Source organism: Lonchura striata, chromosome 1A (genome assembly GCF_050655825.1).
Source record: "Lonchura striata isolate lonStrDom1 chromosome 1A, ASM5065582v1, whole genome shotgun sequence".
Classification (NCBI taxonomy): Eukaryota; Metazoa; Chordata; class Aves; order Passeriformes; family Estrildidae; genus Lonchura; species Lonchura striata.
The window spans coordinates 57125524-57152169 of record NC_140741.1 but is presented as its reverse complement, the minus strand read 5'-3'; the positions used below and the strand labels follow the sequence as shown (position 1 = coordinate 57152169).

The window sequence follows — 26646 nt, the reverse complement described above, 5'->3', positions numbered from 1 at the left end:
TAGCGTGCAGATTAAGTGGCCAGTTACAATAGTTGATAATCAAATATTCAAGGCTGCGTATGCGTGAACAGATACAGAGTAAAGACTAATATCCAGCACTTAAGAATTTGTGTTAGCATATGTGTCCCAGTGAATGTTTTCTAACTTGTTACAAAGCTCAGAACTTCCATACTGCACTTGATATACAGTGACTGGAAATATTAAAATAGCTGATACAGTGATACAATTGGAAACATTTCCAAGCAATGTTAGCATAGTAAATATTTGAAATTTTGTCTCAGCACCATGAAGTGTAGCTTCAGGATACATATCATAGGAGAGAAGGGGAACATCTATCTAGTTTAAACACTGAGCTTACTGAGATGTCCAAGATATTTTCCAATTGTTGGGGCACTAAGAACTAATGTATGGAACATGGTGACAAAAGAAGACAAGCTGCAATAAGCAACAAAATTACATATTTTAAGTCACAATAAACAAACACACATAAAACTAGGTGTACATACCTGATATTTGGCAGGGAAACTTAGCAGGATTTTCAGATCTTTATCAGGTGCATGTGAAATGTTATACCAACCATTTATGCTGTTTGAATGTGTACAATTTTCTTTTAATGTGCACCTAAAAGTATACATAAAATTATACTAGCCTCCTTATCCTGCCTTTGACTTCAGACACTGTACTTCAAAGTATTTAAAGTTACTGATTTTTTACAGGAACACTATTGATTTTTTTTACAGAAACATGTTTATAACTAAAAAAGCTTCAGGAAAACAATCAGTAAAATCTTCTGCTTATCAAAATTAATTACAATGCATTGATATATGCTCGAGGGTTTTCATTAAGTCCACGGGACTCAAGCAAATATGAGATGCTTGGCCAATAACAGTGGAATTGGTAGCCTGGAATTCATCATCACCAACTTGACTGTTTCATTGTACAGCTCTAGATTTCATCTCCTCGCTGCCCCCCAGTCCCCCTCCACGCTCTCTGGGGAGAAATACGTTCTTTAGGGTACAATGCACCTACCCTGTTTTAGACATTCATACCAAAATGAAATGAACCACACTATGGAAACTGCTTGTTCTCTCCACAGGGCATAAGAAGGGATGGGAGTGAAGCTCAAATGTAAAGCTATAATATGAATGTGTATACCCTTAATCTCCTTTGTCACCCACTGATATGAATTGTAATCCTCTTTTTTGTCAGTGCACTTGGATAAAAACACCAGATTTGAAAAGGTCCAAAATAGATTTCTTTGTCTTCAAGCACAAAATTCATTTCAGAATTAGGATAGCTCAAAGTAAATACAAATGTTAGAAATGCCAAATCGTAGGAAATACATTGTGCAACAAAAAATTAAGGAAGAATGAGGAAACACTGGGATACATAAGAACTACAAAGATTACACATATTAAAAACATGTTCTAAGAAAAAGACAACATAGGCATACAAATTAGATGGACAACCAATGAATTTGAAAGGTGAATCCTTAAAATGCTGTCTGCTGTCAACAGTTAATGAACAATTCATAGATTAACTCCAAGTAATTTCAGACAGTTAGCAATTAAAGACAAGTAAGTGCTAACTGAATATATCTTACTATTTTAATACTAAGATTGAATATTTATAAATAAATTTAACATTTAATAGTTTTAATTCTACTTTTCTACCAAATGTAGAAGCATATGTTTCAATCCCATGAACAGTGACATCTGCCTGGCATGAACCATTCCTTTGCTACAAACTGGATATGAGTTCACAGTTGCAAAGTATGGGCCTTTTTCATTAGGAGCTCACTGTAAAAACATGTTTCACAAAAAATGTATTTTCCCTCCAAAATGAACAACATACTCAACAAAATTACCCACAACATTCCAAAATGCCCAAAATAACCCTACAAATCTTAGAACCATAAAGTCATCCTCTCTGCAGATCAAGATGTTGGCAACTGGAATGCAGTTAAGGACAAGGTCACTTCCTTTGTGGTCTAACTCAGGAAAGTTAAGTTCCTTCTGGACAAGAACCTGGTGGAGTATTGCATCTGAATATATTACAGTATCATGATACTGTAATAAACTGGGACTATATATGCCTGGTGTGTTTCAAACTGTCTGAGCTAGGGCGAATTTCAGTCTCATTTATATCTCTCTTCACCCTACTGAGATCACAAAGGTTCATTAGCACCACAGTTTACAGCCACAGAAGACGGATCTGTCATCAACAGATGTGCATAAACATTCTCAGATACATGCAGGCAGGCAGTTCACACTGGCAATGAGTAAAGACAAAAGAAAGACATTCTGCAGTTTCTGACAGGGTAAGGATTATAATGGTAAAGATGCAAGGCAACACACTTGCAATATTTGGCACTAAATAAGTGTATGCATTTCAGTGATGTTAATATTGAAATATTAAAAAAGTAAACTGTTTATTAAGCTGAATATTTGCAACTGTCCCAGGAAGAAGATACTTGCTTTCTTAAGACTGCCTGAGGAACACAAACAGTGAACCTGTTTTCTGCATTTGCAATGAAGAATCTGAGAGATTAATAGCAAAACCAGTAATGCCACCCAGGACCCAAGGTCATGCTTGTCTTTATGTGAAAGAAAAATGCATCCTTTGTTGCTCTCAAAGCTGACCTTTAACATTCTAACAGTGTGCTGTGGAGAGCAGTCATTTTCATAGGAATCAGTCACATCTGATGCCCCCCAGCATAAATTCTCAAAATTCCCCTGCAAAGGCTAAGAGCAAAATAATTACACTCACCTAAAGATGAAATTATTCTGTAATACCCCTATTTTTAAAAAAATTGATATTGATTCCAAGTACTTTCAATTAATATAACAGATTAATATTATTTGTGAACCATAGGATTCTGAAAATTAACACACAGACTCAGACAACTAAGTTTGGCTTTCTCAGAAAGGTGAACTGGACCTTTTACAAGTATGAAGGTAAAAGGTATGAAACACTTGGATCAGATTTCAGACATGCATAGATACATGTATAGAGAAAAGCAGAGTCAAGGGGTTTTTTTTAATATTCTACAGCAAACGAGTTCTTTATAGTACTGAAGATTTCTCTACATGATTGGAACTGAGTTCCTCTTATTTCACTATAACAACACAACACTTATGCATACTGATTCATTTGTATTTACTTAAGTCTCTGCTTCACTAATCTTTGTTAACTACAGATCCTAACATACTTGCCTTCTCTGTCCTGCTAAAGCATACTGATTTCCTCATGGAATGAGAACATGGTTTCAGAGAAAGTTGAGGCTTCCTTCTTTCTCCAGTGTACCCAACCACTGAATGAAGTCCACTGATGTCCCACACACTGACTACATGCAAAAGTAACTCTGGTCATGTTAGATAATACATTGTGTTGTTTCCATATGGAAAACATGCATGTAAAACATCAATATCTTGTATTTGAATTGTATTTCAGCATAATTCAGGTAAACCTGATTAATATTTAAAACAATCTAGAAACATTAGGAGAAATCACACAATGCTGTGACTGGTTTGAATGATAGCAAGTGAAAAGGAGAATTAATATATGTCCCTATGGAAGAAATAGTAGAAATAGGAACAGTAGAAACATTTTGTTTCATTTTGTTTTCTCTTGCAATGAGATGCACACATTTTTTCATTAAAGGACTGGATTTTAATTCACACTGTCCTTAAAATGAAGAATGAGCATTGCTAGTAAATTTTATGTAAAAACTGGAGTGTGTATTTTATTTTACAGGAAATTTATTTCCCTGTAAAAGTAGAAAACATAATTGATCTCAAAATTATTATGGAATATATTGCTTTAGTAGATACATCTGGACTTTGACTAAAATATTGGCTAAAAACTTCTTTCTCTTTTCCTAAAATTTCACTCAGAGGTGTCTCTTCACAAAGCCAAATATTAAATGACATTAAGTATTTAACAGTAAAAAATTATGTGGGTGTTGAATAGGACTCGTATTATAGTAATTCATTTTTTCTCCAAAAGAGTAAATTATTTCTGTTTCAGTCAAATGGCAACTTTTTGTGATTCCCCTCATAAGCAGGGGATTTACTGAGTAATAAGAGTTATTCACAACCTCTTTATAAAACAATTAAAAGCCTGAAAGGCTTAGCACTGTAACATATACAGCTTCTATCAAGGGAGCAAAAGAGAGTTTGAAGAAAACACATTACAGAATAAATACCTACTCTCTTCCAATAACTACCTTTGCAAACACAAAGCAGCAGAGCTTCAGCAAAATCACACTAACACCAAATGGGTAACAAATCAAAATGAGTAGTATTAACCTTCTAGAAGAGGCTACTAGTGGATTTCCTCAAAAATTCATCTTATAGGCACTTTAGTTTAAGATTGTAATCACTGGCAAATTGGCATAAAAGAAGGTTTACACTGTTGACATCTGCTGATGATACAGAGTTGGGAACATTAACATGCAAAGGAAGATAAGAATATCACACAGGAAAACTTGGATAACCTTGAAATGGAATGACATTTCAAAGCATAAAGTACAAGAACATGTACCTACAGCAATAAAAATCTCACAACCCATATGTGTTATAGACTGGAAACTCATCAGTTGGAAAGACAACAAAGAAAGAGAAGGACCTGGGGGCATTATTTGATCATGGATGATTGTGGCCCATCAATGTGAAGCTGTCATGAAAAAGACGTTTGTGATCCCAGAACACACTAAGGTGCTTCCTGGCCAGACTGATTAAACAACATTAAGCAAGGCACAGCTGAAATCTCTTCTGGAACACTTTGAGAGTCCTGGCCATCCTTATCTTAATAGGATGCATGAATTTCATGGAAGGATTACTGGAGTTGAGGTAAGAAAGGAGTGTTTCAAGTGAGAGGACCTTAGTGAAGTTCAATGTTTCAGCACACCAAAATGAAAAGAGAGTGCTTTCACAAAAACACTGAAGAGGTGAGTGTGAGGGAATGGGGGAGGAACTTATTTAGGCAAAGGTGATGTGAACACCAGAACAAACAACTATAACCTGTCCATAAACATACACATGACAAAAATGAGCAGACATACTTTTAGTAGCAAAAAATGAGACTGCCAGGAAGCTGCACAACCAAGGCAGGAAGAACAAAAAGCCTATTTAAATATAGGATGGTCCTTTGCAAGTTTTTAGTTTTACATGATGCGGTTGCTTGCAATTGCTAAGACTAGGCCTAGATGACCCAGGAATTTCTCCAGTCCAGGCCCCAGATGTAAAATAGATTTCCAACCTGCTTCAAAGTTAGTGTTGAAATTAATGATTGAAATATGGGAATGAAGTATTTAGAAAGAAATTCTCCTTTGGCCTAAACCAAAGTCAGTAGTTCAAAGAAAATGAACTATCAATACGGAAGACAACTAAGTGCTCTTTTCTTGTTCTCATATACAAGATGCTCCCAGCTATTAAGATGTTTCAAGCACAAGTACACAATTTTATCTCTCAATCTGGAAAACAAAAGTATCTTTTCTAAAAGCAAAATTATGTCTTATTCTTAGCCCAACATATATTTTATGGGTAGATCTCAAAAATCTGAGGGTTACAGAGGCTTTCAAAAGTTGCCTTTCACATGACAAGACAGAGTCTCACATTTATGGCTATGAGTGATTCCACAAAAATCAGTAGATACAATTTTGATGTTGAATAGCCTCAAGCCAGTCAAAATGTACACTGACTAATAATGCTCTGCTTTTATATGACAGTCTAAAATACTAAAAGATACCTTTTATTGAAAGAACACCACCCACAGTAGGGGTCCTTTGCAGATAAGCATTCTTGCTCAGAAGCAAATCTACCACAATTTGCAACTGGTATTCTTCTCACCTGAAACCAAAGAATGCAATGAGACATTGAATTAATACAGCCTCCATAAACAGGGAACTTGAAGGTTACCATTAAAAATCTGACAGCAACCAAGCACAATCCCTCTGGGGAAGTCTCCTTATGGATTCCCCTCTGCCAGAAGACCTTTGGATAGAAATATGCAGCCTATTTTGCACACACTGTATTTTGCCATCATATAATGAAACACCTCTGACAATAACAATTTGGTTCTACTACTCAAAGGCCAGCACGGGCAGATTAATGCAAGAAAGACTGATCAGCATAGTGAAATATAGATAATAATAGAAAGGAGGTACATTTTACAAATAATGCTCTGCTTAGCAGAACACCATTTTCCTCTCCTCAGAATGGAGATATTTAAATGATTGATGAAGGTGCATCCAAAAATGCATGCGCATAACAAAATGCATCTGTGTTTGCATTACCATGTCAGGTCTGCATGTGCACACTAGAACAAACGCATGCAACTGCTTAGCATGCATGAAAATGCCATTTCAGTAAATAAATGTAGATAATTGTGGCTATATTGTATGTATCTATACTTGTACATTCAGCTTGAATATCCTAGCCAGCCATTTTCAGAAAAGGAAAGGAAAAAGAAAAAGAGAAAGCTGATTACAAATACTGAATACAGATACAAATAATGTGATTAATAACAATGTGAATTAATGATCTTAGTAAGAAAAACTAATTCAAACCATATTTTACAAATGTGCAAGAATAAGGAGTTCCTATATTTTGTCAACAGAAACAAGGATACACTGCTTCCTGCAAAATTAATTTACTGCTTTTTCAATCCATATATTGTAAAATTCAATTTATCTGAAAGTGTGTGAGATAATCAATTCAGAAACCAGTCATAATCCTACATTACTATCAAGTTAAAGAAGACGATGTAGAAGTCTTACTTCAGCTCCAAAAGATGATTAGAGAAGTGCATTTATTCCTAAAAGCTGTTGTTCCTCTATAACAACTTGGTCTTTTATCAAAGCTAAAGAAAATTCAAGTCTTTGAATATCTGTGTATACTTTTGACTGAGACTTCGATTCCTTCTATATTTGTGACAGATGTTTTATATCAGTCAGGGGTTCTCCTACTAACTTACCCCTGCTCTATAACAGCAGGCTAAAACACTATGTTCACTGTCAGAAAAGTGATTTTATTTTAAGTGATGGTAATTACGTGCTGGGTGAAATCCCATTCAGATAAGACGGACAGCAAGCCCTTAACTTTCAATGCCATCTTTCCCACTGCTGGCAAGACAAAGGGATTTTCTGATTGCCGCTCAGTAGCCCTGCTGCAGGATGTGCTGCAACAACTCTACTGGTTCCTGGGAGCTGCTCACTGCTCAATGTGCAGCTTCAACATGTTTGCTCACATGCAGCAGCTCTCAGCCACTGCTGAACTCCTTGGCCTCACTATGCACACACATTGCTCACTTCTCATTGTTCTTTTGTTTTGTTCTTCTGAAGTCTATGCCTAACTGAAGGCAATGAGAATTTTATCACTGATTACAGCATTATCACTGATTTCATTAGAACTAAGGCTTCAAAGCCATCTCTCAAATTAAGAGATTTCTCCACTTTAGAAAATCCTTAACTGACTGGCAAACGCTGACCTACCAACATTGGGACTGCTTTGTTTCCAAAGAGTGTACAAGTTTTTTTGCTATCTCTAAGCTTGGCACTGTGTGATCTGCATTCTCTTGCCTCCAGGAAAAACAGAAACAAACACTCCCTTGGCAGAATGGCATAAACAACTATGGAATTAAGGATATTGCTGGATCATAGCAACACTGGGCAACACCATGACAGCAGAAGCTCTTCCAAGCTCTGCAGGAGTGCAGTCTAAACTTAGACAATGTAAGCAGATATTAGATGGAAAGGTGGTAACTGCAGTTTGTATATTAAAAGTCTAACTCTGACACAAACCGATGCTTCACTTAAAAGCAGAAGAAATCCTTAAAGCAGTAATTTATAAGAATTTATTATTTTATTAAATGTTGTACTTACCTTATTGGCAGAGGACAGATAGATGTAGTTATTATTCACTGGATCAAGTCGTAGTTTGGAGAAAATGGAAGTTTCTTCCTCAATTTCATATAAAACCTCTGGGCAATTTGATTTCATATCCTCATTAAGAATAGCCTAAAACATGTGTAATTGAATTATTCCCATGTTCTTTTATTGATCAGTCAACATCTTAAACAAAAGCCTAATTTCAGTTACATCAAAGCTTCTGAGATGAATTACTGTGCCATGATTCAATTCACTTACTGCACTGATTCTCACACTGGAGAAGGATGAAGAAAAAGACCATAAGAACAGAATTTCAACAAAATCCATGCCAGACACATTTAGCATTGAATTTGGCACTGGTTTAGCATATGAAACATGCCTTCCACCAAGCCTGTTGCTGACTGATTTGGAAATTGAATGTGGAAGAAATGTCTATGTCCCAAACCTTTTACTCCTATCAATGGAGAAGGAAGTATTAGCCTTCAGAAAACAAACTAACATTCAGACACCCATAAAGTAGAAAGGAATTTACACAAATTTCTGTGTGGCTTCTCTAAGTATACACCTGTGATTATATTTCTTTTTCTTGCCTTGCCCAACTTTACTATTTTCCACCACCCTTTGCATAGAATTCAAAGGAACCAGAGACCCCAGAAACTTCATTTTGCAAGTCAATAAGGACACCAGCGTTGGTTTTTCATGACTAAACAAGGGAAATATGTTCACTGTCTCCACCATGTTAAGGAGACATGGAAGCCTTCAATTTTATTTTTCATTATCAAAAGAAAAATGAAATCAAATGGACAAAGCTTTTCCATGTCTCTACCATATTCCTCTCCAAATGTCTGCTTAATAAAGACAAAGAATGAGAATCATCCTTTGCAGTGTAGGCAGGTAATGCACATTTTCACAAAACCCAGAAAAAATTAAAGCATAAAAGACATTTGACTCGATGGTTGAAATGTTTGATAATGAGATAAGACGACTTTCACTTTCAAGCAATGGATTTAAGTTAGCACAGGTCAACTATTCAGAAGCTAAGGCAAAATGAATCTTGACTCTTCTCTCTAATGGACAGCTTTTCACATCACACAGGCAAACAAACACACACACACACTCTTCCAAAATCTAACAATATTTCTACTGGAAAAATCAAAGCAAGGAGGAAGCAAGGCAGAATAACTGAGAACTCCAGAGTCTGTGAATTAATACTGTGGGCATTAGGGTTTTAATGAAGTGTTTACTTGAATTTTATCAGGGTACGTAATTGCTTTTGAAAGTTATCTTGCCCTCCAAATGACTATACAGCAGTTATTTCACAAACAAAATAAAGAGATTCAGGGGATCATATTTGTTTATAATATACTGAATAAACCAGGAAATATTTACCCATTTGAACACAACAGCAGTTGGTGGAGAAGGGAAGAACTGCCACACTCAGCTTACCTTTAGTAACTGTCCATCATCTGTTCCCAAAAAGAGAACTATATGATTCAAAACAACTGTGCCATAAACAGCTACTAATCCAGAGTGAATCAAGGTAGGTAATTTCTTGATTGATGGTGCCTCCTGAGAATTAGATATAAGAAAAACATATTAAGAAATCATTCACCTATAGTCCAAAACTTTGAGGAAAAGAAGAATCCTTGGAAGGATTCTCAGAGAACCAACTTTAGACAACACTTTGAGTAACATTCCAATCCTGACAGTTTCAGAGCAACACATTATTGAAATTATATACAAAACTAGTTTTTCATATGTGACAACTGGCCATGTCTGTAACAAATATCTGATGCAGTTAAATCACTGACTTCAGTGGGATACAGACTCAGTGTAGCAGCAGTAAGTTTCTTTGCAATCACATTTCTCTTTTTTGGGACGTAAGTCCTGGGTGGGTTTATTCTGAATTTCCAGTTCTTCTCAATGAAGCTATACTCTGCCATCAGCTGAAGACTAGATACACTCAGCAACCACTTTTAAATGCATGCAAATATTCTGGAGAAAGGAGACACTTCAAACAAACAGTGTCTGTGTGTAAAAATGCAAACCTTCATCTTCCATGACACTAGAGGAAGTAGAGACCTGTGTATTACATAAAAAGAAAAATGAGATAAAGCAATACAAAGTTCATGTCACAGAGAACATAAATGTAGCTATATGAGCTCTAAAATCAATGTTACCCTCAATTCTCCATCCTACCTGGAGAAAATTAAGTGGCAAACACATGCAAGCAGCTCATGAAAAAAACATCATGCAGGAAATCCCAGTATCTTGTGGAATGAAAAAACAAACCAAAAAACTCTGATTGTAGATGATCAACTGTTGAAAGGAAATCTACATGAGTGAGAATAGGACCATTTACCAGGGGAAATCCCTAGAAGCCCATGTGTCTCCTTAGTAAGCAGTAACTTGGTTTTAAAGTCCTCTCATTGCTCTAAGTCAATCTCTGTGGCAGACATTGCTAAAGGTGTGATCCCACCTGCTCTCTAAATGCGTCTAACCCCAGCCAAGCTTTACATCACTTTCCCTGTACAATGTTTTCCAGTGAGCTCAGTTAAGGCAATGATGTGCCTAGAAAACGCTCTGTAAATCTACCTACCTACATCTTTATTTGAGTCATGCTCCTCATCACATGAACATGTGGCTGCACAAACACCAATGCTGGCAAAAAGGAGTGGCAGGCATGGAGAGGTAGGAGACAACAGCTCAGGTAAAACCAGCTCCTTGAGAACAAGCCTGTAGGTTAGCTTACAAAATCCAGAACTTCAGCCTCCAGGACAGAATCCTAAACCTGCAGGAACCCTCTGAGTGCAAGAGCCTGAATATTTCACTTAAATGCACAAAACGAAGTGTGGAATGGACCATCAAAACTGACATTTAGAAGTAAGGTGACAGCATTTCTCAAAGTTATGAAGTAAATCCGTAACACATTAACAGTTGCATGCTATGATGGTGGCTTAATCCCAAGAAGTCTTTCCACTAGAATTTTTCTTTTTTCTGAACTGCAATCCTAAGTCAATTAAAATGTTCTTCAGTCATCTGAATTATTTTAATTAGCTTGAAAGAACAGCCACTTGGAATAAAAGAAGACTTGATTAACTTTCATATTTAAAGTCACTATTTCTTTTTTCATGCAGCAGGAACAAGACACAGGGAAGTGTCATGCACTGGCACAGAACTTTGGTAAAATTCACTTGGCCATAAGAATCCAGTACCCAGGACGTTTGTGCTAGGGAAGTGGGGCAGGGTGTGGTTGCAAGCATTTTAAGGTGAAAGAAGTTAAGTCACTTTGTAATAGAACAGAAGGTAACAAAATTCCAGAACTAGTGCACTCAATGAGTCTTCACTAAGGATAGGGAGTGAGGAAGCGGAGCTTCCGCACTTTCATTTCCACCAAAATTAGGAATCGTTTTTCTGCAGTGCACCACATAGTATTGTAAGAGAGATAAACTACACTAGGTTCCTCGCAGACTCTGTACAACAAGATCACAGAAAAGAGGAGTACTCACCAGGTTTCTGAAAAGCTTTGCTGCCAGATTTTATTTTGACCCACATACTAATAAAATAACCAGTGTCATATCAGTGCACCCTCCTCATCTGATTGAAGAACCAATACTGACAAGTGTGGAAATCTCCTCCCCCTCCTCTGCTTGCTGGAGGGAGGGTCAATGCGACATTGAGCTAATACGGATAAGAACGGGGGGAATTCAGATGGTGGAGAGTCACAAAAAAACCCTGCCTTCTCTCTTTTGCAACCTATTCCTCCAGTTTGCCCATTTCCTCAGGGTGCAGCTGCTGTTTTCACCCCTCTGCCACCCCTTTTCCAGATCCATTTATTGTTTTAACAAGCCCTTTTACCTCTTCCACTGTGACTAATGGAGTTACAGCACTGTAGGGCATTCCCAAGCTGCTTCTTTCACAGCTACATCCATTCTTAAAAATGCATTTACAGTCTAAACTTCCTTTACACTCAAAGAGTCGTTAATCTCCATGGTCATCTGTTTGTCTATCCTAAAACATTTTCAGGCACATACAAAAGAGAAAAGCAAAAGAAAAGATAATATCACTCTGTAAGACCTCCTTTTTTTTAATTCTTCAGTTTCATCCTCTGTTCTATTCTGTAGTCCCTCTACAGTCTATACTTGTTTGGTTGTTGGCATGGAAGGTGTATTTATACTAATTTTCTATTTGGCACTTCATTTTCAGATGTATCTCCATATGACTCCAGCTGCAGCAACCATATTCACACTTCTACTTTATGTCTTGATTTCCTCCTGATTATTTTACACTGCGTGCCTCAGAGGAAAGGGCAGCATTTTTAGCTCACACAGCACTCATCATATGCAGCTGTCCAAAAAGTAAAAATAAAGGGTTTGAGCATCCAAGTGAAAGAACAGATGCAGCTATACAAAAGAACACAAGATTTGTAAGTAGCATATAACAATAGTCAACACTGAAACAACAGATGCTTTTCCTAGGAACTTTTGGAACTTTATTCTTCTTTCTTATTTTCACCATCCTTTAAACACCTCCATCAATTTTTACTATATTGTGGCTTGCAGCATGCCTTTATTAGGGCTAAGGAATGAGAACATGAACCATTCAAAAATTTTATTTCCAGGAAGTTTTTTGATTTGTACATTGCCCAGCTGTGTTAGGTGGACAAGCTGTCCAGGTGAGTAGCCTGCAAAAAATCAAGGGTGACCAGAAAATCAGTCTTCAGTGAGACCTTGCAGAGGCAAATCCTGAGGCTTTTGATGCAAGGTAGGAAGAACAATCAGAGGCTATGTTTGAGTGAGATGCTGATGGAGACTCCTGAGATGGGGAAGCTAGAAACTAGTGACTTATTGCATAAGCAGAAACTTAGACCTGCCCTCAGATCTAAGTTCACAGAAGTGGTAAAGTGTCCTAATAACCAGTGAGGCAGAACAAGCTCCATTAGGGAAGGCTTTGAAACCAACTGAGTTTGAACACCGTGTTAGCAGAGAGCAAAAGGAAGTGGTAGGTGACCATGAGGGATGAAGGCACACATGCTAAACAGTCATGCTGTTACAACAGGCTGGGGCTTTTTTTAGGGGACCCTACCCACTGCAGAAAGACTGGTAATTTTCCATTCCTTGGACGACTACCCATTGTTGCACATCCATGTGGACATCAAAGCCATGGTCTAGTGTAGATCAGGACTACAAAGCTCTGGGGGCAAAGTGAATAACAAGGGACTCCAGGTTATGTTAACCTGTGGGGTCAGTCAAGAGTGATGCTCTTCTGGATCTGCTACTCAAAACCAGGGAAGAACTGACTGAAGATGTGATAATCCAAGCAGAGAGCTGGAGACCAGGCTTCAGTGTGTTCAAAGAAATAGTGAGTGGGATCCCCTGAGAGTCAGCTTTGAAGGGAAACAAAGCTCAAGTAAGCTAGCAGGTCTTTCAGGACAATCTCTGTCAAGCACAAAACTCAGGAAAACAAGCAGATATACCAAGAGATGGCCTCTAGCTAAACAGGGAAGTCATGATTGAACTACACTGCAGAATAACTGCATGAAGGAGGGGGAAGCAGGACTAAGGAGGAAGTCTCTGGACATGCAGGAATGGTGTTAGGAAAACCCAGGGTCACCTGGTTTTTGGAACTGGCAAAGTAGACAACAAGAAGAGCGTCCACTACCACATGAGCAATGAAAGAATGAACACTGCAAATGCACACCAGCTGCTGAATAGCTCAGGAGATTTACTGACAGTGGATGCAGACATGGCTCTGGACTTCACCAACAACATCCTGTGGTCCTTTGTACACACAGAGTTTGAGGAGGAGAGAAACTACAAGTACTGGGAGAGGATTAAGCCAGAGATCTCTTAAGAAATCTCAGATTTTACAAGTTTTAGGGAAGACAGATGGGATCTGTAGGAAGATGCTGAGAGACAGTCTGATGAAGCTGAAAGGTTATTCTTTCATATTTCAAAAGGTGTGGAGATCAGGTAGAGTCTCCAACTGAATAAAGACAAATACTGCATCAATATTCCAAAAACCCAATGTTTTTTCAGGGAACTTCACATTAGGTCTTACTTTTTTCCTGGGAGAATCATGGAGAAAATCCTCTTTGGAACCACTTCTGGACACAAGAACACAAAGTGACTGAGAAAAGGCAGCATAAATTTACCAAGAATAAATCATGCCTGACCAATCTGAAGTATTTATAAGACTTGTAGGTGTGGTGCTTAGGGACATGGTTTTGCGGTGGATGATCTTAAAGGTCTTTTCCAAAACTGGGCTGGTTCATCCTACAGAAGAGACAACTTCAGAGGGACCAAAGAAACAAAAGCCAGGCTCTTAACCAAAGTGTACGTAAGGTAATGAGAGATAATGACACTGAAACACTGCAGGTTTCTAGTGAATAGGAGATGAAAAAGCACCACTATGAGGGCAATCAAGCAGAACAAGTTGTCCAGAGAGGTTGTGCAGTCCCCATCCCTGGAGTGTGAGAGTTGACAAGTCTTTGGCGGCTTACTTCCTGCACTAAACAGGGATGAACTGAAAACTCATTGTAACGAGACAGAAATATTCACTTCAAAAACATTAACTCTAGAAACCCATCAAACATCAGATGCAATGCTAGCAGTCTGTAATACTCAGGAGATTGACTTTACTACTATAAATCAATTACAGGATCAATTTTGATACAAAATTATATTTAGAAGTCTATAATTCTTTCCTTAAATAAAAGGCCATGAATCACTCTGGAGTGAGTTACCACAAATTCTAATGTTGTTCCTGCAAATTAAATGCCGTCATTAAACTGATGTGACTCTGCTGACTTCAAAATCTCATTTTGGTAGAGCTTACACAAGCTAGGATTTGTCCTAGGATTCCAAACTGTGTTTGATAAATTAAGGGACACATACCAACCCTCATATGTATCAACCACTGAAAAATGAAAACGTTCAAAGAGACTCAACTCTTTCCTTACATTAAATAACAGATGAAAATCTGTTGCAACTCTTTCCTTGCATTAAATAACAGATGAAAATCCAACCAAGATAGCTTATTTTTTAGAAACTATCACAACTACTTGGCCTTTTTACATAATAAATACCTTAATATAAATTACAGCAATTCTCTTTCTTACAGGTATATGCCTAAGAAATTTTTTTTGGCATTTTCTACCCGAAACATTGTGAATCCTTGAATCTCCCTGAGTCCTTTTCTTCTCATAAAACTTTTTTAATGGCAAAACCAATTTCCAGATTTGTCATGATCATGATTAGGTAACACTCTACATCTCTCCCCTGTTGATGTTCTCCAATTGGAACACTTTTCCTACTCATCTACTTGGCTGTGATTCACAACATCCTGGCTTGTCCGTGAGAGAACTGAGATCCTTGTAGGTCCTATTCTGTCACAGAACAACAGAAGAAAAGCCTTTCTTAAAGTTCACTAACTTCCACAGCAAGTTTGTGACAAATTTCAGCATTCCTCCTATATTTGTAAGTACTCAGGTTTCTGAAAAGAAATTGAGAATGAGATTTGGCAAATTCACATTTATTAACTAAGGAAACTGTGAGGAAGATGCACTTATATATATGTAGGAGATGCTAGAGAGTCCAGTAACACATACACCCTGATAGTGCATGTAAGTAGATATATTCAAAACTAAGACACACATGAATCAAAGAAAAAATAGCTGAATATAAAACAGCAAAATGTTTTCAGAGTAGTTTCAACCAAAACACCATTTGCCTCTTGCAAGATAGGAATCCTGTCTCTGGGAATCAAATAGTGCTAATGTCCTGAATAAACACATCCAAGTAGGACAAACTTCTTTGTGCACACTACTGCACAAAACAAAAATGGACTTACCAACTTCTTATATGGAGAAATTCCACAGAATTTGAGGCAGCCACATACTTTCTGATAAAGTTGCTAATAAAGGATCTTAAAAATTACTAGTTTTCAATTACAGACTCTAATCCAGCATTAAAACTTAATGCAAATGAGAACTCTGGCCTAAGAGGCAAAGCGAAGCTAAAGAGATTACACACCTACAGTGAGTTCCAACAGGATGCAGAGCAATTTGGCTCCAATCCAGTGAAGTACTCAAGTACATGCTTTTCTTTAAATGCATGGGCATGAAGATGAATGGAAATACTTATACATGCCTAATGTTAAATATGTCATTAAGTGCTTTACTGGGTTAGGCCCAGAAAGCAAAGTACCTTACAGGAATGAGTTCAGAGTACACCATGCAGCAACAGCATAACAGGGAATTCAGGACCATAAACACCCTGGGCTAAACCCCTCTTGCAGTGTCTTATTGAGAAATGCAAGGTGAGTGGAGAGGGTTGCCTAAAGGTTATCAGAATAATAACAGAAATCTGAAAGATGACTAGAAGATAAACACTCTGTCACTACTCCCTAATGTATATGCTTACTATAAATTGTATTCTTGCAGTGAAAAAAATCACTGTATTTTCAATTCTTATATAAACTGATAGTCCATGTCTGGAATCCACATATCACATCACACCTGAGCTCCTGCATTCAAGTGTACTCAGCAGAGACAGCTAAGACCCGCAGCACCCTACAACACCTGGTATCTGCAATGCAAAAGCCAGACTGACATTCAACACAGTCCATCCACCACAAGCACCAGAGAGGTCTTGCACTTACAGCACTCATAATGCTGCAACACGTTCCTTTGCTAAAGACCAACACTGTCCTTAAAAGACTGGACTTTAAAGCAGTGTTAAGTACTGTTGCTTGCTGCCATTTCTACACATGGTAGTACTCCTGACAGCTCCATGCTATGAGGCACTCCCTTCTGGCCAGAGCCACTGCTGCAAGCTGCACACTGATGGACATGCCACACTCCATCTCCCTGTCAGCTCTGAGTCCAAGTGATGCCTTGTGAAGGCTGACCTAGAACAGAGACTAGACAGAGCTAAAGTAGGTCTTTATTAGAAGGCTTCAATGGATACACCTTGGGCAGCACAAAAGCCCAGCCAGGGCTACACCCAAGATGAACCAAAAATCATCACAAAAAAAGAGACAACTGGTCACAGGGTCTCACGCTTTTATAAGTTCTGGTCAATTAGTATATTGGTGTTAATTGTCCAGTTGTAGCTTTAGGTTATCAAGTCCCACCCTTCTTGTTTTTCTATCTTCAGTCCATCATTGTTTATGCTCTTGGGCCTGAAATTTGGATTGTTTGTCCTTGGTCCTCAGCTAGAGAAGGAATTGTTTTGTCTGCTTTGTGAAGAGAGCTTGCTATCCCCTAATATGAAGCTCAGAAGTACACATTAAGGCAGTACAGAATCTTAAAAATATAAAAGCTAAAACCTGAGGCATCACAAGAGCAGCATATTCCATGACTACAGGGACTCCCATACTTTGGTGAGAGACAGTAGAAGGATCTGGTCTAAAACAACCCAGAAGCAGCAGCATATGGGCCTGTCATCTCCAAACTTCCTCTGCAATAGCCTAGCCTAACCTTCTGTAGTATAAAATTATTAAAGCTGAACCACATGCATTTATTTCTATGTTTGTATACCATAAGCACATATAATTAGCTTTAAAAAGAGAGCTAATTAGCCATGTAATGTTATAGGTCATATTACTTCACAGGACCCACATGCCCTGCTATCTCACAAAATATTAAAATATCACTTTTCTCTCAGTGGCAAACTGCACTTCTTGTGCCAAAATATTATAATCAATAACATCATCATAGGTTGGGACATAAGGTTAAGTAAGCAATCTTTTTAAAGATTGTTACAGTTGAGATTCTTCAACATTGTATCCAAATATAATGTAAGTTTCCAGGAGGGATGAGCCTTTTGGGACATGAAAGTAACTATGGAGTCACAGGAGTCTGATCCGAATCAGACCAATCCTGAAACAAGTGGATCATTGATTTTTCATATTCAGGCCCTGAGAATTACCCTGTCCACAGAAATATATGCCTCACCTTACCTGCATTATGTTACTCCATGAGATCTATGAGGCTCTTCTGAAATCTCTTGCATGAAGTTTTGTAAAATGTTTAGAAAGGATCTACTGCCCAGGAAGAATTCTTTTTCTGTTTTGTTTAGCAGGTTCAGAAAGCACTTTGCTAAGAAACTTCATGAGTAATTAGGAACAATCGATGCAAACTAAAATTCCAACAAGCAAATAGGTATTTTGGGATCAAAATGAGACTTCAAATTCATTCCGGAAGTTTGCCTTATGGGAGCACAGAAATCACACAGTAAGCTAGCACTGGAAATCAAAGGATTGGCTCTGGCTCTGTAGTGAGTTTCACTATTTCCTTCAGCAGAGTTGTCTCACCCACACACGGGGTTCTCATTCACAACCACGTCCTCTAACACTGGCAAGTCTCACAGCTCAGTAGGGAGACAAGCAGACTGAATCACACATGCCCTCTGGTAGTCTGTTTGGAAAAAATCTCAGCACTGCACTCCACTATGAGTTAGATTTGGAAAGCCAAGGAGTTCCAGTAAATCTACTGCACTTCTTTCAAGGAATTTCAAAGAAACTCTTATTGTAATACACTAAGGATTCAGAAGTTTAGCTGCAAAGATCGCGGGTGGTGTGGGAACTGCAAAGGGCTTAGGGATTGCTTTATGATGCCTTGCTTGATACCCTATGGTTCTCCTTGATACTTTTTAGTGGTCCTTTTGCCACAGCTCTGAAAAGTCTTCCGAGTCTAACTTAAAAGCATAGACACGCCTTACAAAAGCACCTTCTTAATCTGAATGACATTTTTACCTTCCTATATAATTTTTAGGTAATTTCTTTACTACTGAGGCCACAGCAAAAACAGTAGTCTTGCCTATTCCACGCTCTGTGCGCCCAGCTCACCCTGAAAAGGAGGAAGGAGCTGAAGAGTGTTACTGAAGTAGGTGACATGGGGAACTCCATGGGATACCACTGTCTGTGAAAATGTAACCACTGCAACAACAAAGAGATATCACCTATTGTTGTCTCCTGCACACAAGGATCTGGGGAAGTGACTGTGAAAGCCCTCCCAAGCAAGGCCAATCGTGTGAGGCTTGGGAAATACCTACCACTGAACAAGGAACCACAGATAACTAGTGAGTGATAGGGATAACAGTGCACACAGCCCAGTGCACAGAACCAATTTGATGGGCTTTTTTTTCTTTTTATTTCTGATGTAGCTGCAATGACATGAGATGTGAATGAACAGAATAAGATAGGAGATGCTTTATCTAGGCTGTATGGAAAATAAAATGAAATATGACTAATCCTAGGCTGAAAAGGACACATCGAGGGAGAAGCCTAACACTCAGGTCTGACCCAGGATGCCCTCAGGTGCTCCCTCAGATGTACCTTTCACAACAGGTAGGTGGGAAGTATACCAAAATCCAGTAAAGAATCAGCTTTTTAGAAAAAGAACAAGCTGGGGAAATCACAAGAGCTGACAGAGCCAGGGCTGATGTGCAAAGCCTGGTGTGGCTCTGAAGTTTCTGGCAAACTTCATGTGCTTCCAGGTCAGGGACACCCCATGAGTCATGCACAGAGACACCAGCCACAACAACAACAGTGTCAACAAGGGCGTGCAGGGTGAAAGCTTAGCAAATGATGCCCAGACTTACACAGCTTTTCCCGTTCATATTGAAGTGCGTGGATGCACAGGCTTTCTCCTTCATCTCCTCCATCCCAAAGATGCAGACGGCAGTGCTGTTCCACGACTTGGTGCTGTGGCTGTGGCGGAACACACCCACCCACCAGCCCCGCTCACCCTGGCGGACAAGGCTGGAGGAAATAATGAGGCTCCTGCACCCACAGTCCAAATAGACGTGCCCTCGCAAAGTAAGGCCACCATCTGAAGGGCGCAGCTGGTGCAGGACAGCCATGCTGGGTGGCTCCGTGTTATTGCCCAACCTGGCCTTCAAGGTGTAGTAGGGAAAGAAAAGGTGATCCCCCCACTGGAGCGCGTCAACAAAGTGCAAAGGTTCCTCCCTGCGCTTGATGATGCCCAGCTCCTCCTTGGACTTCAGGTTGACCATGCTGCGCACCGTGATGACGGTCTCCTTGTCCGACTTCGAGGGCTCGCAGTGCAGGTGGTTCGTGTCAGCGCTGGTTGAGTAGGTGGCCGCCACGGCCAGGTACCAGGCGCCGGCCTGCTGGAAGACGACGCCGGCGGTGGAGCCGTCGGGCAGGCAACTGACCACCTCGCTTTGGTTCAAGCGCTGCCGGTAGGACGGCTGCTCCCACACCTGGCAGGCGCCGCCATCCTGAGTCCAGCCGGTCAGCAGGACGCCCACCCCGCCGGCCTCCTCGTAGTGCAGCAGCAGGTTGCTGCGCATGCCGGGGGGCTCCCCGCATCCCTGCCCCGCCGCCGGCACCACGCGGCGGCGGGGCTGCAGGTCGGGCCCCAGCTCGTAGAGGCAGCTGCCGCCCGCCACCAGCACGGCGCCGCCGCTCACCTCGATGTTGTCGATGGGGGCCCCCAGCAGCTCGAAGCTCTGGGGTCCGGCGGCGCCCGCCAGCGCCGCCAGCAGGGGCAGCGCCCAGCTGAGGGCGGGCGGCGGCGCCGCCATGGGCGCGGGCTCGGCTCGGCGCCGCGGGGCGCCTCAGGCGGCGGCGGGCGGCGGGCGCTGCTGCGCCATGGTGCGCGGAGGGGCCGGGCGCGCTGCCGCCGCTTCTGCCTGCGCCGCGGCCGGGCTCCGCGGGCGGGGAGTTCCTCTTTCGGGGCGGGGAGGAGGGGGTGCCTGCACGGGAGAGGTGGGCCGGGCTCCTCCGGGAGGGCTGCCGAGCCGCCGAGCCGCCGTGCGCCGCCGCTCCCCCTCCGCCCCCCGGCCCCGCCGGCCCGCCTTGCCGCGGACGGTGGGCGGCGGCGGCGCCGCGGAGCGCACCTCGGCCGCCGGGCTGCCGGGGGCGGCCGCTCGCAGCGGCGCGGCGGGACGCGGTGCGGAGCGAGACCCACCTCGCCTGGCGGCGCTCAGCGCCCGGAGCCGCACGGGGAGCCCTCCGGGGCGCCGGAGCAGGGGAAGCCCTCCGGGGCAGGGCGGCCCCCCTGCACTCCCTTTGCCTCGCTCCCGGCCCGGCTGAAGACCCCCGCGGGCACTGGGCGAACGGCGGTGAAGGTGCTAAGCGGAGGCAGCCGGTGGCGCGGTCCGCTGGCGGATGCCGGGTGTGGGCGTGGGTCAGACTCTGCAGGGCTCCGGCAGCGCCCGCTGCGAGCCTGGAAACCCGTCCTGTCCCTGTTCAAATACATTGCAGAACCGCCCCGCTAAATAGCACCCCCGTCAACCAGTCGGCCGATGCCTCCTTGAGCGGGAAGGTTGAGGGGTCAGAGATCCCTGCGTAGAGCTTGGTCTTGCCTGAGGCAGAACAAAGACTCTCGGCATTCTCCCGAGTCCTGCAGGGCGCACAAAAAACCTGTCCCTTTCCAGCTGTGCTGCTGAGACATGGACACCCATCCAACGCACGCTGGGGACAGGACGGGCCACGTTGAATGGAGCAACTGATTTACTTCATCTCCCACTCTGTCACTGCTGGCTGAGGTTCAACACAATGTGAAATACAGGTTGCAGGCTGAGCTTGCGGTAAATTAGCGTTTTGCTGAATTTTGAATAAAAAAATGAAAAGCAGCAAAGACACCTTTCAGCGCTCTCTTTTGGGTACCTCTGGAAACTCTGGGTGAGGATGAGTGTAGGGCCCATCACCCTACTGAGAAGGGGATATAATGTTCAAAACCGAGAAGTCATTTGATCCTCCATTGAAGCTGCTTTTATCTTGAAGTACCTTGATAGCAGGAAAAAGTGGAACTGTAAAAATTAGAACAAAAGTAGCCTCTGTGTGAATCAGTCAAGTGCATTATTTTCAAGTAGGAAGTGCAACAATGTTAACAAATTTTTGTTATCTTTCTCCATGATGGTGCCCAGCAGCCGTTATTGTGCAAGAATTGATGTTGCTGTGGTCAGCAAAAATGTTTCATAATTTTGCAGTAAAAAGTGTCTAGGACAACTATTTCCATGAAACCCAGAGCTCTCCACAGCCCATCTGCCTATCTCTTGTACAGTGACTCCTAAGCCCATCCAAAATCTGCAAAATGTAGCAGAGGATATGGAAGAGAATCATTGCACAATTTTTCTTCTTGCCAGATGCAAAGAGATGCTCATATGTTAACACTGCCTGCAGCTACCCGTGGAGGACTGAACTTCTAGTCAACATGTAGGCAAAGTAAATCCTCATGCCCATATCACCAATATAGGCTGTGTGTGGAAATGTCATTTATACATCTTTGCAAAGGAGGCTGAACATGTCATACTGGAGTGCATTACACACTACCTTGCCTTCTAGTTTAGTTTCAGCTAAAACTGTCAGTGATCTTCCTCTTGTTCTAAACTGATGAAGCTAAACAGCAAAGCATGTCAGCATCCTAACTGCAAGACATTCTGACTGCTGAACATGTCCAGCAACAGGTCATCTTCTGCAAACATCCCTCCTTTTGCAAAATCACCAAGCTCTGCATGTATTGCAGGCACCTCTTTCTCAGGCTTTATGTTTAGAATAAGCCTCATGTACTTCACTGAATGACTGGTTTGTTTAAATGAGTGAGGCCAGGTTTGTTCTAATCTTAGAGAACAACAACCCCTCCTAGGACTTCAGACTTCTGTAATTGCCAAAACTGCCAAAAATCAGTGTTCTGCTTCAATTTTTGTCCTGGGAGGACTGAACTGCATACGGTGGCTGTCATATGAAAACAGTCTAGCTGTGTGGGCTAGCAGGTTCTACCACCATGGGATGGGATGGGATGGGATGGGATGGGATGGGATGGGATGGGATGGGATGGGATGGGATGGGATGTCATATTCCTCCTGTCCCAGGGACAGCCATCAGAGTACAGTTCTGCAGACTGTTCCCTGCCTGTCACTTTTCTATTTCTGATTTTTCCTCTCTCTTTCCAGCAAAGCAGTAGCTTGGACCAGAGCCTCATCTTGCAACATTTAATTCTGCATATGCTTCTGAGAGCCAGTTTTGCACTGAGAGTTAGTGCATAGAGTTTTGTTCATGAGTGACCCAATTCTTGAAGCTACAAAGTAGTCCCAGTTCCTTTCAAAGCCCCTGAAATAAACAGGAGTTTCTATCTTCAACACATTCTTCTAGAGATACCTATCTGGATACTGGAAAAGCTGAGCTTCTACTGGTCTTATGGAAATAGAAAGGGAGGCTACAGGTTTATTTTGTACTGCTTCAGAGTGTAATTGTTATTAACACAGCAGACCAGAAAACAGCATAATCAGTTCATGACTAAACTGATGCTCATGTTGGAACTAGATGATCTTCCACGATACCTTCTAATCCAAACTAGTCTATGATACTTCTATAAAATCTAAGCAGACAATGGCAAATCATTTTACTGTATTCTCTTGGCTGTCAGTTCCATAATGGGTGTTTTTTTTCCTGTTGTTGTACTGTGTTTTATTTTTCAGGCACTGAAGGGAGGGCAAACAAGGTAGTCTGCCTGTTAATGTTAGAATTTACAAAGCATTGCTGTCTAACTCTGGCACCCCAATCAAAACTTATAAAAAGATAGGGAAACAAATGGAGCATCCTTTGCTATCCTAAGCAATATTTATGTATTTCAGCGTGTCATGTTAGATCTGAAGTTAGAATGTGAATCACACCAAGACTTGTTTTTACATCTACAATTTAAAGAGCTCTCATTTAGATCTTCAGCAATGTTAGGCAGTACACATCCTAAATTAATTTAAGATTGCTTTTCCACTACAGTTCATGCTTCCCTCCTCCTTTTCATCTGCATGCTAAATTTCTCTGAATTTATGAATCCATAGACAATCTTACAAAATATAACTTTTAAAGGAGATTTATTTTTATGCTTAATTCATATAGCTTCACTTTAATATTCCGCTGTTTTGAAGTTTCAATAAGGTTTTATTTGTTTTGTTTATTAAATCCATGTGGTTACCTTAGTTTAGTTCTGAAATGGTTTTTTGCAAAGGGTAAATAACCTTTCACTTACAAAGAAGTAATAGGTAGCATTAATGTTAGCAGGCATTTTATCTTTGGTGTAATACTCGAAATAACTTTTTCTCATTATATAGTTAATACAATTTTCTACTGTAACTGAATGTTGACAAAATAGAAAGGAAATGCTGGGCAGTTTTTAAAAAGCTTTTCTGAGAAGGATTCTTTTTCTGACAGAGGCATTTGAATACTGAAACTGGGTTTGCAGATTTGGATTTTAGTTCTGCTTTTCAGACTTGTTTCTTTTTGTTTAGATTTTTTTTTCTTTAGATTTTAGTTTAGTCTAAAAAGTACTGACCTTTTTGCATTTTTTATTGGTCTTCACAATGAGGAAATGGCAGATTCAAGAACAGGACTATGCTGTTATAACTCCTTGGGGATCTGTATGGGATGCTATCAGCTGCAGTGATATGTCCATGGGCTCCAGGGAAAAAGTTGCTTTACTGGAGTCCCACTAATGCATCTGATCCACTTGCCCAGGGAGATGCTACTTTGTGATGAAATGCTGGAGCTATACACAATCCTGGGCATCTCTGACATAGCAAAATTCTCTGGACACTGGTTAATGCTTCCGTTCATGGGAGCAGCATGTTATAACTGTTATAACTGTATTGGGTTTGTGCAGCCAGGTTTTGATAGTGGTGGGGGGCTACAGGGGTGGCTTCTGTGGCAAGCTGCCAGCAGTTTCTGCCCTGTCCAGCAGAGCCAGCGCCAGCTGGTTCCACAATGGATCTGCCACTGGCCAAGGCTGAGCCAATCAGGAATGATACGAACACCTCTGTGATAACATATTTAAGAAGAAGGAAAAAAACCCCTTATTGCACAGATGTAATTGTGCTCGGAGCAGAGCAGAGTGAGAATATGTGAGAGGAACAGCTCTGCAGACACCAAGATCAGCGCAGAAGGAAGGGCAGGAGGTGCTCCAGGCAGCAGAGCTGAGGTTCTCCTGCAGCTCGTGATGCACACCGTGGTGAAGCAGCTGTGCCCCTGAAGCCCATGGATGGCCATGGGGATGCAGAGATTCAACTGCAACCTTGGAGGAGCTTTTGGGTTACTTTTAAAAGTAACCTAAGCTCTTGACCTGGCTGTGTTCAGAGATAATAATCATGCAGTGGAGGGGCCTAAGACCTAGAGCAAAGTATGAAGCAAGAGCAATTGGTGTGGTGTTTCCTGTATGAGCCAAAATACAAACCAGAAACTTCTGCATGAAGTCAGCTCTTCAACCTTACACAAACACACCATTTGTCAAGGAAAAATTTAATCTGCAGACAGTAGATAAGGAAAATTATCAAGAACCTGTTCTAAACTCCTCTTTGTTTTTCCCCTTTGCACATTTACACTTGCAGAGGAGATACTCATCTGAAGGCTTACTAAACCACTAGTTGGTCAATATGTTTTCTATTTAAGATGTCTAAACCAGCCCATTAAATTTGAATGAGTCAGCTGTAGGAGAGCTTGTGTAGGTTTTCCTGCTAGCAGATCTGAAGGGATGCTAAATTAAGCAGAGGGTTATGGTATTAAGTTGGGCATGGGCCAAGAAGTGGCAAAGAAAATGGTAGATGAACCAATGGGAGTCTGGGTATATCTCTGTTAAGGTGACATTGATGTGAACTGAGGCTGTGAAATGCATACATCCTTTTCACAGGTCCTTTGAGTGTATCTTAGCTGACCTTTTTTTAAAAACACATTATCTCTTATTGCACAAAAACTCCATAGTAGTGCTTTGCATCAGCTTAGCCATTCGCAGAGTCACCATCTGCCTAAATCCTTGATGTTTTCCTATCTCTGACAGAAGTGTAGCAAGAACTTTTAAAAATTTTGCATGTGAATTCAATAAACTTTCACCTAGTACAATTTGAAAAGTCTGTGTCATTCCATTAAGAACCTTTAGGTCATAGAAAAGTTAAAATGCATGCTAAAATATATTAATGAAATTTATTTCAAATTAAACTTTGAATACTCACTCAAAATTGAAAAAAACAAGTGCTCAAACTTGGGGAATAAGATGCTGTAATCTTCCTCAGGATAAACAAAATGACTGTGTTAAAGAATAATCATCTTAACTTTAATTGCAGAACTGGTTGCAAGAGCCATCCACTGTAGCATTATCCCATACTAATATATTCCAGGACTAGAATAGGTTCTGAATGGATCAATTACTATTTATTTCCACCATTCTTTCTCTAATTTCCCAAATGGTACCGATTTAGGGTAAGCCCACTGCAGATGTGAGTAAACACACTCTTATTTGTAACTCTGCCTTTTGGCTGTGGTCCTTAGTCTGGTCACAGCCAGAGTTCCATAACCTAAAGCAAAATTATTACTTGGGAATTGAATCAGATTACAGATAAATGGCACAGCAGCAGATGGATGGGGCATTTGTTAACTTTAAGAGAAGGGTACTAAAGAATATTAAGAACAAAGGAACAAGCCATAATTATATATATGTTCCAAAGTATTAAAATACCCTTTCACTAATCGTGACGTAATTTAAAATAGTCTTAATTTTCTTGCTGTTAGGCCCACTAGCATCAGCTGGATCTAAATTCAACAAGTCTTCTAAGTCCACCCCTCAACAGTGGAACACGTCACATCTTTTACTTTCTAGTATGTTGACTACAAGATGACAGCTTACCAAAACTGCTATCCCAGGGCAGTTTGTGAGAAGGATCTTCCATGGTCTCTCATGTGCCCTTCGTGTACCCTTTGTGTGTCTTTTCCCTTAGAGCCCAGAAGCAAACTGTGGG

At 40.8% G+C, this 26646-nt stretch overlaps 1 protein-coding gene across 1 annotated transcript in view; it reads right to left on the bottom strand.

Annotated features, from left to right (window-relative positions):
* The window catches only part of PLXNC1 (plexin C1), a 70216-nt gene extending 49743 nt beyond the window's left edge, over positions 1-20473 (bottom strand). The window contains exons 1-5 of the mRNA XM_021527984.4: positions 19498-20473; positions 9338-9460; positions 7886-8020; positions 5752-5852; positions 507-621 (exon numbers count right to left, since the gene is read on the bottom strand). Of these exons, the coding sequence (XP_021383659.3) occupies positions 507-621; positions 5752-5852; positions 7886-8020; positions 9338-9460; positions 19498-20445 (1422 nt within the window). The 5' untranslated portion in view covers positions 20446-20473. The remainder of the gene's footprint in view (positions 1-506; positions 622-5751; positions 5853-7885; positions 8021-9337; positions 9461-19497) is intronic.
* Positions 20474-26646: the final 6173 nt, after the last annotated feature.